The sequence below is a fragment of the Balearica regulorum genome, chromosome Z (assembly GCF_011004875.1).
Source record: "Balearica regulorum gibbericeps isolate bBalReg1 chromosome Z, bBalReg1.pri, whole genome shotgun sequence".
In the NCBI taxonomy this organism is placed as follows: domain Eukaryota; kingdom Metazoa; phylum Chordata; class Aves; order Gruiformes; family Gruidae; genus Balearica; species Balearica regulorum.
In genome coordinates, this window is record NC_046220.1 from 11,794,140 (window position 1) to 11,809,421 (window position 15,282).

The 15,282-nt window shown below is 42.0% G+C and overlaps 1 protein-coding gene across 1 annotated transcript in view; it reads left to right on the plus strand.

The window, feature by feature from the left end:
• Positions 1-2,974: 2,974 nt before the first annotated feature.
• Positions 2,975-15,282, plus strand: part of LOC142599499 (muscle, skeletal receptor tyrosine protein kinase-like) — a 30,851-nt gene continuing 18,543 nt past the window's right edge. Inside the window, exons 1-5 of the mRNA XM_075740426.1 lie at positions 2,975-3,053; positions 7,277-7,403; positions 10,639-10,790; positions 12,177-12,304; positions 12,817-12,958. Coding sequence (XP_075596541.1) covers positions 2,975-3,053; positions 7,277-7,403; positions 10,639-10,790; positions 12,177-12,304; positions 12,817-12,958 — 628 coding nt within the window. The remainder of the gene's footprint in view (positions 3,054-7,276; positions 7,404-10,638; positions 10,791-12,176; positions 12,305-12,816; positions 12,959-15,282) is intronic.

The window sequence follows — 15,282 nt, forward strand, 5'->3', positions numbered from 1 at the left end:
CCAGGTGGTGATGTGGGACAAAAGGCAGTTTTCAGTTTTCAGTGACCAAATCATGTTGCATTACCATGTAAAACTGTCAGCCTCCAGCCAAGCACTTGGACAAAGGAGGGAGAGACGAAGTGTACAGAGAAAAGGTCCAGCATTGTCCTGTCCTGCAAACAAGGAAGAGCAAATTTCCCATCATCATGGTGGGGAGATGCCAAGCAATTCATTAACTGAAAGACAGTTATCTGAACTATTCATCAAACTTTCAAAAACTCTTTCTTTGTATTTATGCATTTATTTAAAAATATTTTATTTTTTAGAAGTCACTCTGCAAACAATTTGCAAAGGGAAAAAATGGTAGCTAGATGAATGAATGAATGTTGCAGCACACCTTGTCTTTGTGCACTGAACTTCATGAGCTAACTTCTGTGCAATGCAAAAAGCTAAGCTGGTGCACAAATCTTTGTGGGAGCCAAGCTTCGCCTGCAATGCCTGAAAGCCGGGGACTGCTTCTTGCTATCAGTTGTGTAGGCTGCTAGGACCTCATCTCAGCATAGGCCTTGGGACATGATTACAAATAACAACAGCTGTAAATAACAATTAGCTCTACACTGTATGCATCTCAGCCTTATTAGAAAACCACCCCCAACAACCAACAACCAACAAACTCATAACTATAGGGAGTAAAAATTAAAGGACCATTTTACTTTTATAAGGCAAGCCTGGAAAATGCTTGGAATCAAAGAAAATTTGGTGTAATCGGTATTTCATTTCAACTGATTTCACTCTATACAGAAGCATCTTTCCATGATAGATGCAGATGATCACCAGCTTCGCATATATATTGTTTGTTAGCTGTATGGCATGTGTAGCTGGAGAACAAAATAACTCCTCCTTATGCACGTGTATCCTCTCTACTCCCATTTGTAATGTAAATTTACATCCTTTCAGTTTAGAGCAGCATAGCTCACTGTGGTCCTTAATAAAAATTCATAAAGCATAGGAAATGAGAGTTTAGGAGTAGTTTGGTAATCCTAAAAATGCAAAGGCAATATTAATATTTAACAGCCATCGCTGTCAATGTAATTTCTAAATGCTGTAATTGGCAAGCAAAAGGGAAAGATTGATTTTTGGACTTGTATGGGACTGTGCACTTTCAAAGTTCTCATTACACAGCCCAGACAGGAATCCAGTGATGCTGAGGTCTTTGGCGTCCATGGAGAGAATTTTACCCTCAAAGACCAAGTTGCATTTCTATGGAGCAGATTAATTGGATGTAATTAGACTTAAACAAAAGAAAACAGATATTTGTAAGTTCAGCCTTAAGTCAGGATTTCTGTGTTCCCTAGTAGAATTGTTGTTGTTTCATTGTTGTCTTGTTGTTTTCCTTTGCTGTTGTTGCTAGCTCTAGAATTCCTGGAACATCTTTACCACATGTTCAGAGGCTTTTGCCTTTATTCATCTTCAGAGGAGCACTTGTCTAGGCATCTTTGCTTCTAATCAGCTGTTGTGTGTCCCCAAAGTAACATCACCATTATCACGGCATGCCAAACTGTTGGGATTCACACACACGTAGCTCTGCTCAGCTTTACTCCATTTGTTCCTCAGAGGAAGCACTGCCAAACTATGTATGTTCATTGCAGAACCGACTGGTAAGAAGTGGTTGAAACCGAGAGGTTCAGCAAATAAAGGAAATTCCAGAGATCTCAAACTACCTTTTAATGTGATAAGTTATGACTGCACATTCCCTTTCCTCAAACCATGCATTTTAGTGGAAAGCTTACATCCGCTCTGCTGATAACATGATGAAAAATATCTGGAGTCATGTTCCCAGGGCATCATCATCAATTAGATTCTCTCCAGTGTGATTATTCATATTTTTCTTTTCTGTTCGTGCAGATGTTGCCCCCACATCGGCCTTTCTGCAGTGGTAAGACTGATTGCAAATCCTCTTCATATAAATATTTACTCTGGAAAGAAAGGGAGTACAAATGACTTGACATTTTTGAAAAAGATGATGTGATATAGATGGCTGGGCTAGGATGGGGCAAGACTGAGTTAGTCAGGAGATCGCCTCAAGTCTGATGCTCCTCTAAAGCTTCCTTGAAAATGAGTTCTTGATTTTGAGTCTTTAACTTTAGGCAGAGACCTGGTGGATAATAAGATATTTCTGAGGGATTAATAAGGTCAGTTCCCAATAGTCATATTTCCCTACAGTGATGCCTATACCCATGCTCAAGTCCCCTGAACTGCTGCTGATGTTAAAACAAAATGCTCCTTTTCTCCCAGGGAATAAATGTTGCTCCTCCTGTGGATATTCACTCTTTTGGGGGTCTGTTTCCAGGACGAGGCTCTGCTTTTCCAGTGCACTGCTGCAATTCTCAAACACTGACAACTTCCTTGGCAAAGAAGGGCACTTTCATCCCCCAATGCCAACCTCTCCTGCTCCAGCAAATGCATCTGTTAAGAAAAGAAATGCTATCAGCAAGGCAACAGGTGGCATATTGCAGCCAATCACGAAAGGTTATAATAAGACAGAGGGAATGCATACGGGAGAGAGAGGAGAAAAAATGAAAAAGAAGGGGACTAATCTGAAGGAAAATCCAGTGGCAAGCATTTTTTCCACTGCTGCACTTACATGGTGCTGAAATAAAGGCCTAGTGACTTTGTGGCTCTGGGGTAGGGTACAGCCCTGGAAATGCATTTGCCCATTGTACTCCTCTCTGTTTGCTTAGAAGGAATTCAGAAGGGATTTGCTTTCTCTTGTTTCATGAGCCCCACGCTTTCACACTGACCGAAGTGGATACGCACCAGCTGTCCACGTCCATCACTGCCGCCGGGTGGGAGAATTCCTGATTATACTTAGATCCCACAGACCCTGCTCTGTCATTAGCAGAGAAGCTCTGTTCGCTCACTGCTGTCCGACATGCAGCTGGCTGGGAGCTCCACACGCCTGTCCTGAAGGGGCCGGATGCTTTCTGGATCAAACATGAACGACCTGCTGAAGGTGCCCCTGGTGCACGTCCTCACCCTGGCAGTCCTCAGCTTGGCCGAGACACTCCCAAAAGGTTTGCTTGGATTTGCTTTTGCCCTGCTCCACTTCTGCCACTTGCTGAAGGAGGTTTAGCAAAGGGGAAGGCATCTCTAGTAATGGTGTGGGTGGTGTGGTAACATTCCCAAAAAGGGCAAAAAGTGCTGCTTTCGTTGGTCACTTCACGGCTTTTAGGAGGATAGCAGTGAAAATAATCTCATAGATGTGTCTGCAATTGAAGGTTCTTTGTCTGGGAAGATCATGCAGTCCCGTTGTAAATGGGCAGGGGAAACCTTTGGGTTCAGCCTGGGTGGGATGGACTTTTCTCATGTCAAAGGAAGCTTACAGGTTTTCGTGGCTGGTAGCACCCATTGCTGCAGAGCCCAACATTTGTGGTTTTCTGCATACCTGTGTATATATAAATATACAAAGCTCAAAGAAGAAATAAATAGCTATAATGTCTTTATGGAGCATATGTATATAAATACAAATGTACATTGTTTCTATTGCATATAACATAAAAGTTATTACACCTTCTTCCTCTCTTGTGTGCACACACGCCCACAGACACATGCACATAAACTTTTAGTCCCTATAAAAACTGAAAAAAATCTGTTTAGAAAAGTCTTTGAGGTACAAAGTGCAACAGTGGTTTTCTGGATGTACCGTCTGGTGGACAAAAGGTTTTTCTGCATGGTGATTCTCAGGAGCCATGCAAAGCATACCAGAAACTGCAGCTTCAGGAAAACAAAAAAGAACCTCAAGGAGGATGCCAGTAGTCACCTGTTGTTAGGCTAGCATCGCTGCTCTTGCAGGGCTGTGCTCTTACAATTATTAGTCAGGTTGGCCTCAAAATGTTAAAAAAAAAGGGTCTCTTATCTATAAAAAACTTTTGAATAAAATCGTTAATCTTTTCCTAAGGCACTAAAGTAAGTTGGTGAACCCCAGTCTTTTTGAAAGCTGTGGTAAAATGGGATAGGAGAGACAAGAAAGGCAAAGAGGAAGGGGATTGATTTTTTTTCCTGGTGGCACAGTGCAACGAAGAGATATGCATCCTTTCTTAAAGCGTCATGGGTGGTGAATTGCCTTGTTCCGTGAGAGGCTGAAACACAACTACAGCCCAGCGGTGCCATATAGAGGTTCTGCAGAATTAGTTGGAAACACAATTGAGCAGTTTTTGACTAGAGGAACTGCAGCATCTCCAGGTGTCTGCAATGCTGCAAGGGAGACTGGTTGTTTTCTGCTTTGTTTTGTTTGCCTGGCTTGTCTTTTTTCGAAAGTGTGAATCCAAACACAAAGTGAAGCCATTTGGAAGCTTCTGGTGGGCTGGGGATAGAAGAGGATCTGGCTTTCTCATGGGCCCCATGACCGGCCTTGGGTCATTTTGCTATCTTGGGAAACTACAGCTGACATCTAGAAAAACTGTGTGGCTTTATAGGTAAACAAGTTAATTGATTTTCAATGTTTTTAAGGCCACAGGGATACCTAAAAAATGTCAGAGAGCCCCAATGGATGCACACGGAAAGGTCTGGGGCCATTTCTATATGCTGATAGATATGTCCATACATTGTTTGGATTTTATTTTCCCACTTTAAAATCTGGTAATGAAGGCATCATAAATTTTGATTGCTTTCCTGAGAAAACATGGACTGATACCAACAACTGAGCTTTTTGGACGGCTTTTAAAGCAGGCACCATTTCAGCCATTTTGGGGCTCTCTCGCTGTCTCACAACAAAATGGTGGCACACTCCACCGCTTGCTGTCCCCTGCAGACAGCGTGTATCCTACGGCCTCATGCCCTCTGTCCCCTTACCCCAGCTACCAGAGCATGGTCTTCACCTCCCTTCTGGCCCAGCACTTGATTTTAATATCAGAAAGGTGAAAAAGAGCATACAAGAAAATGACATGTTGCTGTCATTGTCACGGTTGCTCTCTGAGGATGTAGAATTTCGGGAGGCAGCTGTATAAAAAAGTTCCCTTTCTGCTTTTACCATAGGTAAAGCGCTGTTGGTTTGGACAGTATTTTCTGTGAGTATGGGGCTTGATCTGCCCTAAGAGCTGCGTGCTGGCTTTCAGGAGATGCCAGATCAGACCCCATGTAGGCAATATTGCTAAGAATAAGTCTGTCTTATGCTGAATTAAAGAGGTACCACGGAAGTACTTAACCGTTGCTAGTGAATTTATTTAATATATAAAACTGACAGCCATTGTTTGCCCAAAGAATAAAATACCGTCATTACACATACTGGCTCTTGGTGCAATTCTAACTTTATTCTTCATGAGAATTGCCACACTTACCGTGACAACGGAGTTATAAAACTGGTTGCTTTGAATCTTTGTTACTGTAAAAATGTACATTTCTCAGGGTTAAAAAAACATCCTTCTGGAGATAAAGGCACAATGGACAGCAGCAATAAAAACATGCTATATAAAATTAGATTGTAAAAGTCCATTTTAGCCAGGCTTAATGCCTCAAAACCCAATAAACTATGTCACGAAGTGGCAGCGTTGCCTTTGAAGTAGACACGATAGCCATTGGTGTAGGTTATATTCTCCTAAGACAACCTTCAGTAGCACGGAAATTTAGGCTTTATGAAAATCTTCCATTTGGTTCACTGGTGTGGGATTCATCTGGGGTGCAATACAGATGATTACTTCTATCTAATGTGACCCAAAATGACCCATTAAATTGAAGCCTGATACAATTTGAAGCAGTGATCTTAAAAAAAGAATCTAACACAGACGTGTTTTAACTAATGTTTAGTTAATATTATCTTTAGTGCTACCTTAGCTGTAGTTTTAAGATCTTTTTATATAAGTAGAGTCGTTACCAGTTATGCAATCTGAAGTCATATAATCTAGAAATATTATCGAGGCAGATTTGTTCTAATGACATTTCAAAGGTGTTAGGACTTTTACATAAACCTGATAGCGGAAGCCAATCCTTTCTTCCTCTAGCTTCATTCCAGCTGAACTCCAATAACATTCTAATTTTTACTCCCATGTACATTCAAAAAGCATTAAGGTAAAGGCTCTCTGTTATTCTCAGTCACTTAAACTGGAGTGTCTTGTATTTTGCCCTGTGGTTTATTTTGGGGGGTGTGTGTGTAAAATTGATGTAGCTTATTTTTTGCCTGAATTTAAATCTTATTGTACTGAGGAGAGCCTGCAGATACAGTATGGGCAGGATTGTCCTGTGAAAAGAGACACAGTGTGCCAGATACTGCTACAGTCAGCGAGGAACAGGAAGATTCCTGCATCCGCTGTACATTTTCAAGGTGGTGTTTCAGGAACATGGTATGAAACTAGCTCATCTCAGCACAGCTGTCAATGAAATCCAGTCCAACAGATATTGGATGTGTGTCCCTCGCAGTCATAGATTAAAAGTCATTCAAGTGTCTTTAGATGCAATGGCTGCAATGCATACTATGAGCAGGGAAAGCAGTTCGCTGGATGTATCCTTTGATCCCTTCCAACCATGCTTCAAGTCTTTAACCACAGCAACGGAAAATGTTTCTAAAGATATATTCAAATAATGTATGATGACAGGTCTGTGATAATAAGCGTCAGACACAGCTATTACATGTCTAACCCTGGTGCTACTCAGTTAGAAAAGGTGAGAAAAAGAGAAAGTGTGCTAGTCATGCCTCTAATCTGGAAGACCTGAAGGGCCTTTATGAGCCTTGCTTTGAAAAATACAGTGGTTTTTTTTTTTTTTTATAAAAACAGAGTAGTTGAGTGGAACAAGTCCCATATTAATGAGAAGAAGCCCAAATCTCATGCATCATGTGTTAAAAAGGAGGCACTGTGTGCACTCCAGGGGCAGGTCAGCTTGGCTTCAATTTGTGTGCTGTTCCTTGCACTTCCAGCCCATGCAATGCCACCCCTGTAGCAGCCTGACCTGCGTCCTTGTATCTCACCCGGTGCTATGCTCCTTGGAGGAGAGGAGGGTTCAAAACAAGGGACATGCTGGGCTTGTTGGAGCTGCCCCATGCTTGGGTTGCTCTGTTTTGCACCCTATAGAGAGAGCAGAAGGGAAAATGCAAAACCTGCAGCAAACAGAAGGCTGCAGCTACAAATGCAGAGGGACCTGTGTTACACTGAACGCGTGGAAGCTGTGCAAAGCACCTCTGCACTTGGGAAAAAGCCATGGAGTGACACTGCAGGGACTCGTCTGCCTCTGCCAAAGGGGTCTGACAGGCTTCGTGCCTCTGTGGCAGGCACGGGGAGGTTTTCTCATTTTCTCTTCCTGTGCGCAGCTCCCTTGATCAGCACTCCTCTGGAAACTGTGGATGCACTGGTAGAGGATGTCGCCAAGTTCGTCTGTGTAGTGGAGTCGTACCCTGAGCCGGAGATTACATGGACACGCAACAGCATTCCCATCAGGTAGGGAGCAGCCCCTGCCCTGTCCAGCATCTCCTGCCACAACTGTCAGTGCTTTTCTTCAGGATAGAGGACATATCTGGAAACATCAAAATGGGTCTGTGGCAGGGAAGAGGATGAGTGGCTCTAATTATATAGGAATCTGTGTTCCTTAGGAAGTGATAGGAGCACCTGGGGGGTTCTCTTGCAGATTCATACACTTGAGCTTGTAGACAGTTGGTTTCTACTGAAAGCAATGCAAGGAGTTTGCTCTCCAGCTTTAGACAATGCAATCTGCTCTGTACCTCACTTTACACATTTATGAAGAAGGAGGATGCTGTATAATATTTAAAGGGAGCATTGCTAGACTTGTTGTCCAGGTGTCTGCAATGTGCTTGAAAACTTTGCATGGAAGGGGTCATATCATGCCATTCCTGTTTGCTTCTAGTTCTGGATCTGACCGCAGGAAACTGGCTTCTCATTATTATGCACCATCAGACATTAAGCACCAGGCATCAAGGTGCCACCAAAGAAGGCAGCCTTGGAAACGTGTTACGCAAGTTGCTACCATTGCCTTAGCTCTGTTGCTGTAGACAGGCTCTTGAAAAGTACACTGTACCTGATCTTCAAACTCTGAAATGACATTATGTCTGCCACATGGCTTCACATCAGTTTCTCATTCTAGATTGCTGTTAGTGACTCCCTCTGTAAGGGAAAATTACAGAACAATCTCTGTGTAACAGACGGTCACCTGAAGCATAGGTCCTGCTATCGTGGTCAAGTATCCAAAGAGCCCTTGAAACATTGACTCGGGAGACTCTAAATAAGTCAGCAGCAGAAGGAGGTCTTACTGTTAGGAAGACCATTTGAGAATAGGAAAAAGCAGAAGGCTACACATATGCAGGCTGGCCTTCAGAAGTAATTTTTTTCATTGTCTGCAACAGAAACTCAGCAAAACCCTGGTCCTAACCCTCTGACCCCAGCCTTGTTGCAGGATGGAGGTCTGAATTTCCACAGATGCTATTTCCAAATCAGGTTGCCTTTCTCCTAATTCCTTCCCCATCAGTGACACCATGCCTGAAAATCAAAGCTGGGAGAGGAAGCCATTCATGCAGGACCACGGAGATTACATGCCTTTCTCTCCCCATGGTCTTCACCCCAAAATAATTTCATTCTCTCTATGTTCTAATATCATATGAAACCCAGATTTTTTCTCACTCCAGTCCCCAGGTCCAGAAGCCCAAAACACCTTTCTAAAAGCCATCCCACTCTCTCTGAGACATGGTGCTTTTTTCACAAGATGGACCAAAAAGGAAAATAGTGATCAAAAAAGCTCTGCTGGTGAGGCTGGAGAGCTCAGGTGTTTCATTCCTTTACTGGGGTTTCTGGAGAAACTACTGCACTTTCCCAAAGATTGTTGGCATTAATAGTCAGTGCTGCTGGATACAAAAGCTCAGACCAAAGACAGGGAAATAGATAAGCTGAAAATATTTCTGTTACTTTCCAAGAACTTGAATGAAAGTATTTGCACAGTGGAAAAGGATCAGATCAGCGGACTTTTTTTCTGAAAAAACCCCACATAAATATATTTATGTGCTTCTGTGTGTCTATGTATCAAGCTTCAAAGGGGCTAGTTATTGCAAGCAATAAATATCAGTTATTTTATTTACAAAATTTTCTTCTCTGGCCAAGGTCCCAGCACTCTGAACAGACAGCTAAGCTAACCTTCAAAACAAAACAATATGTAAACATTCAGTTTCAATGGGAATAGTGCCAGGACAGAGGTTCTTGTCAGCACTAGTCTTCTCAAAGTGCCTTTCTTTTTGGCGTCAAAACTTGTGCAAGTAAACTGGCAGGTGCCCTGTGCAAGTGAAATGGTTTACCTGCCCTGTCTCCCAGGGCAGGGCTGCCCAGGGTGAGCCTTCCTCAGGGAAAGAAGGGAATGGAGCCTGCACATCTTTTACACAACGAATGAGTTCATTGTACTCTTTCTTTCCAGGGTGAAAAAGAGGAGGGAGATACAAAACTAAAAGATGAAAGGCTATTGAAAGGAAATATGTGTCTGTAACACCATAAATGGCACATTCAGATTACTTGGTGACTGCTGTACGATTTTAACAGTAAAAGACAAACAAACTGGGACATACTTAGGCATCAGGTATTTGTGATAGCTTGGGAAACAATCCTCAGGTCAGATCCCTTTTGCTACCATTCATCAGAATCAAAGGCAAAATAACATGAAAATGCTTCCAAAAAGCATCAATGAAGGTGTGAAAATCAAACATGGAGGAACTTAAGAAATGTTATGCAAATCTTGTTCCACTGAAGTTTTACTATACTTTTCCAGTTTTGCAATGAAAATCAGAGATCAGCCCTCTGCTTTCTCACCACCTTTCTGTCTCTCCCTTGCTCTCGCTCATGTCCACAGACAAGACCACACAGCACACCCCATGCTCACATATAGAATTGATCTTTGCTCCACAGACTTTGTTATAATATCCCATACCTTTGTTGCTTGAACTTCAGGGCTTCTCTTGACTTCTCTGAAGTCTCCAGGTTAAAGCCTGCTGTCATTGAACTACAGCTATCCTTGCATCCTCTAATCTTTAGATGGCTTTTTTCTTCAGCACATTTTTTTGGTTGTGTGTTGGTTCAGGGTTTTGTTCCTTGGTTTTGTTTTGGGTTTGGTTTTTTTTTTTTTTTCCCCAAAAACCAGACAAAACTGCTCCTAGGTGCAGACACAAAAATACTTGGTTTTTAGTTTGCATCTTTTTTTTCACAACAGTAAAAATCTTTCTATAACATTATCTGTTTAGTGATTTTTTTTTTTTTTAATCTGAAGAAGGTTTCTTTAAAAAACTTCAGCCAGTTCCAGTTCCTGTATAGGCAGTCCTTTGCACTGAGTGATTATACCTAAAACAGGACCCAGCTGGATAAGATTACTTGTGTTCATGCCTGTCCTTGGCCAGACCGAAACCCAACTGTGTTACCTACTTACTTTACCAGTACCTGTCTGGAGGAAGAATTGCCACCATGCTGGTGGCAGTCAGGAACTGCATAGTCTAGTGAGGACCGAACTGAACCCTAAGGCCCAACTCAAATTTTCGGTGCCTTCCCTTCTCTTTGCAGCTTGAAAATAAAAAGTAAACCATAGATGACTATTTGTAGTGCCGTCAGTGTTCTGCAGATACAAATGCAATTCCCCCTCTCTGTCCCTGGCTATCCCCCCACCCCTGACAATCTGTGCTGTGCCCTGCAGGCTGTTCGACACCCGGTACAGTATACAGAGGAATGGGCAGCTCCTGACCATTCTGAGCGTGGAGGACAGTGATGATGGGGTGTACTGCTGCACAGCGGATAATGGGGTTGGAGCTGCTGCACAGAGCTGCGGGGCTCTCCAAGTGAAAATGCGTAAGTGGGACTGTAATTTCTTCTTGATGCCATGTGAGTGTGTAATTGAGAGCCTGAGCAGACCCCCAAGTATGGCCCCCGGGGGTCCACGTTGAGGGCAGACCCATCCATATTCCTGTGGGGCTCTGCAGTCCCTTGAGGCAGAGACATGGCATATTGGATCGTATCTTAACTAAAACCAATTGTGATTCTTCACTTTGAGTAACACACACTTGTGCTAGGATCAGAGGAACTGTTTGCATAGCAGAGGATAAAAGCCGATGCTTTGAAGAACACCCTTTGTACAAAACTTTGTAAAAGCAGCACAATTTGACAGCTTAGACCTCTGTAGCAATACTGTATGAAATCCCATGTGAATTTTATATACAAGATTTCACTAATCAGATTTATACCTGAGGATGGCAAAAGCAAGTAAATGCTGTTCAGCTGTTCTTAATAGCAGTCTTGAGAGGTCTGGAGCACCATGGTGTAAATATCATCATCCCACATGCAAAGGGCTATATACGTGCTGAGCTCGGTGAAGCTCTACTCACATGGCTGCAGTTATTTACACAAACACTTAAAAGGGCAGCTGAGATATACATCCTGGCTAAAGCATCTGTTTATAGGAAAGGATTTGCTTGCACTAACAAGCATGACCCTTCAGGTCTGATAATTCTGGTGAGCTCCAGCACCCCAGTCACCTGCAGGTGGGGCCAGGAGGTGATGGTCTCTGAAGGTTGGTATCGTGCAAGGGAAGCAAAACTTCAGATCTCTCTAAACGCTGAGATGAAGATCTTTTTTAATCCCAGCTCAAAGTAAGCTACGTCATATTTTTCTTTAGGTAAAATGAATTTAAATTTGTCCCATGTTAACTTGAAATGAGTTTGATTGTTTTTTCTTTAAGGATCCTTTCTCCTTTCTACTAACATAGTTATAAATCCTTCAACTGGGGACATTATTGAATTTACATGCCCTTCTTATTGAGCTAGAGACAATCCTGGGTTAAAACTATTTCAAAACTGATTCACTCCAGATCTGAGGTTTCACACGAGACACTGTTTATGCGGTGAAGAATTCAATGCAAACATTCTTCAATATTGGAAATACTCTTATCTGGATTTGGGTTTTAGACCATGCACTAATTCAATCGACTGTCAAACGTCACTCCTGAAACAAATGACCTATGCATGTTAGCTGCTCTTGCATCCATAAACTGAAACTCTTAATGCTGAGCTTAAGAATTTTTTTTTTCTTTCTGAGGCAGCTCATGACCTACTAAGACCACTCTATCTTTCAGCAATATAGAGAAAAGCAGCAGAAATTTTGTTTTCATTTCTGAACTTGTCCTGTTCTAGGTCCTCTTAACTTCCGTTCAACATTAATTTTTGACTTTTCAAATTTTAGGACCCAAAATAACCCGACCACCTATAAATGTGGAAATAATAGAAGGCTTAAAGGCTGTTCTTCCATGCACTACAATGGGGAATCCAAAACCTTCTGTTTCATGGATCAAAGGAGAAACAGTTGTAAAGGTGAGTACAGAATGAAGTGTAAGTTGCTATTTGCTAAAGGTACTGTGTTAAGATATTAGCATCTATTACAGCATTTGTAAATTCTAGTTGCTAGGTAGCAAGCATTTTGAAAATTCAAGGCTAATCTCATAAATGTCTGCATCTGCAATATTTCTGCCTATAAACTAAGGATTCTCTGTGTATCTATATATTATATATATTTATTACTACTAAGTGTAGCCAAATGCTGCTGAATGCACTTGTGAGTGTTGTCATAAATAAGAGCTACTGAGATGCTTAGCTAAGATTGAGGGCTCTTTTGAAGCTATAATTCACTGATCTGCAAAAAGAGCAGTGGGTAAGTGTGTCATGATAACGATGAGCAGGAAGAGCTGGCCCCAAATCCTTCAATTGTAGGACAACACAAATAATTTTCATGTGTGTAAGCCCAATCTTTGTAAGCAGATATTTGATGCTGCTTGTGTGCAGTCTGCATGTAGAGCCCTCACCTCGATCTCTCCTTCCTCTGGCAGGAGAATGCTCGCATTGCTGTCCTTGATTCAGGGAATTTAAGGATCCACAATGTTCAGAGAGAAGATGCAGGACAGTATCGATGTGTAGCCAAGAACAGCCTGGGCACAGCCTATTCAAAACCTGCAACGGTGGTAGTGGAAGGTGAGTAACCCTTGCACTGGACTCCAGCTCCACATGCCAGCTTCTCCTCATGCTTACCCGATTAACTTGAATTAACCGAAAGTATCACACTGATGTCAACAAAAACATCCTAGGGGGTGACCCAGAAGGGAAAGGGAAAAGGAAAGGGAAAAGGAAAGGGAAAGGGAAAGGAAAGGAAAGTGAGAAATAAAGTTTGTCCACACCTTCTCCCATTGCTGGCTGACGTTGAAAGGGACTATCTGTGGAGGGTCCTTGTCCATGGCTGCTGTGGCTCTGGTGGGATATTTGTCTGAGTAAGGACTCTCAAATATGTTTTTCCTTTTGAATGATGGTTTCCAAGATGCCAGCTTGTTTCTTGTTTGAAAAGTCCCACCAGTCCTGTGGATTATACACTATGGCTTGTAGAGATGGGATGGACAAGTAGAAAGCTAATGGCTCTGGAAAACTGCTGCAAACAGCCTGATCAGAAAGAGCTGCAGCTGCAAACAGTGAAACATTTTGCAGCATTATGTGTATGTCCCTTTCCCTTTCCTCTGATTTTGCATCTGAACTGGTTGATTCTTCAGGTAAACAGAGCTTTTCTCTTTGAGGACTTCAACATTTTCTGCCTGCTAAACCAAACACCAGATTGATTTTTCAGTTTCTGGTCTTTATGTGCTCAGTGTCCATCTCTTATTTACAGAAGGTGTTTGCTTTGTGGTATAAATCATTACCATATGCAGAGTGCTGAGACCAGTGGACTACAGGGGAACCCAAATGTAGGCAATGAGGCATTCAGTGTTCCTGATCCCTGGAAGAGAAGTTGGGTTATGCAAGATTTTGAGGAGTGGGAGGAGGGATGACTGACTCAGTAGATGAACTAATTCTTATTTCTTATTCAGAATGGCTGTACTGTAGAAAGTGGAGAAGGATCTCAATTTGCCTAATAAGCTTCAAAAGATTGTTATAGGTTACATTTGGCCTGAGACTATCAGAGGTTACTTAGGGTGCAATCTCATTTCTAAGAGGACCATTGACTTTCTTCTGGGAGCAGGATCAGGTATATTAGATCCAGCTACAGATTACTGTAGGTCTGCTGTTTCCCTAAAAAATGCATTCATTATTCAGTTGTGTGGTTTTTTTTTTTTTAAATATTTACACATACAGACTTCTAGTATGTTAGAAATTCCTTAAATATCTTTAAAACAGGAAGGCAGCTATTCCTAATCTAGATTCAGAGCTGTACTTCTCCTGAGGTAAAAGCGATGGGGCAAACTGAAGGCACTTGGATCTGGCTGTGAACAGCTTGGGCCCTGGGTTTTGGTTTGGCTCCATCATTGAGACAGTGGCTAAAGGCTTGTCAAGAATTAACTGTGAATGGCAAATACTCGGCGCCATACGTACAACCCCCCTTCCATGCTGAAGGGCCTCACGCGCTGAGATTTTATTGCTCCGGATCTACCAGAGCCAGTTAGGGAAGCTAAAAGTGGGCTGGAGCTGCACCAAAATCCAGGCTGTTAAGGCTGATAGCTTGTTTTGTCCCTGTCTCCAGAATTATGCAGCTGCCTGTTAAATCAAGGAATGGCAAAATAATCCACAAATATCCTACTTGCAAAGGAGAGCCTCTATGTGCTCTTTTTAAAATGAGGAAGATTAGTTTTTAATTAATCAATGGGAGCTCAGTGCTTCCACACAAACTATCCCCTCATGTTCCATTCATGTGTTGGGTGAACAAAGCAATGCTGTCCTCCAAGCTTGCCTTGGTTTCTCTGGTAGGGCACCCATATAATATACGTTGTTTCAGGTTGCCACCCAAACTAGACTGATGCATGTGTGTTTTACTTTTTTGGCTTCCAAATTCCAAAGATAATAATCTTGACTGCATCTTGCTGTATATACAGATCCCTTCCCCACCCAGTATTTTAGATTAATTCTCACGGATATTTAGCATACATGCATATGCACATACATGTACGTCCCTCATGCACATCTTTTATAATTATTTTTAGTATCCCTCTCCTTTTACCTCTCCTGCCCCCTTAGTTTCAGCATTTAAAAATAACTCCAAGTAAATAATAATACAAAATTGCTTAATGCAGGGAAATCACACTTCAGTCAGTCTTCTTTGAGCATTCACTATGTTGAGAAAACTTATGAAAGAAAAAATGCTGTTTGTTGCTTGTCTGTAATAATGCTACAATATTTTTTCTTAAATGTTTGTGCTGCCATTCACTGGACTTACCACCCTGCATAGTTTGGCTTAATATTAAAATAAAATGACTAAGCATGGCTGGTTAATTATGAATATTTAATCCCGAAGCAAATGCCAATTCTAAGAGCAGTGC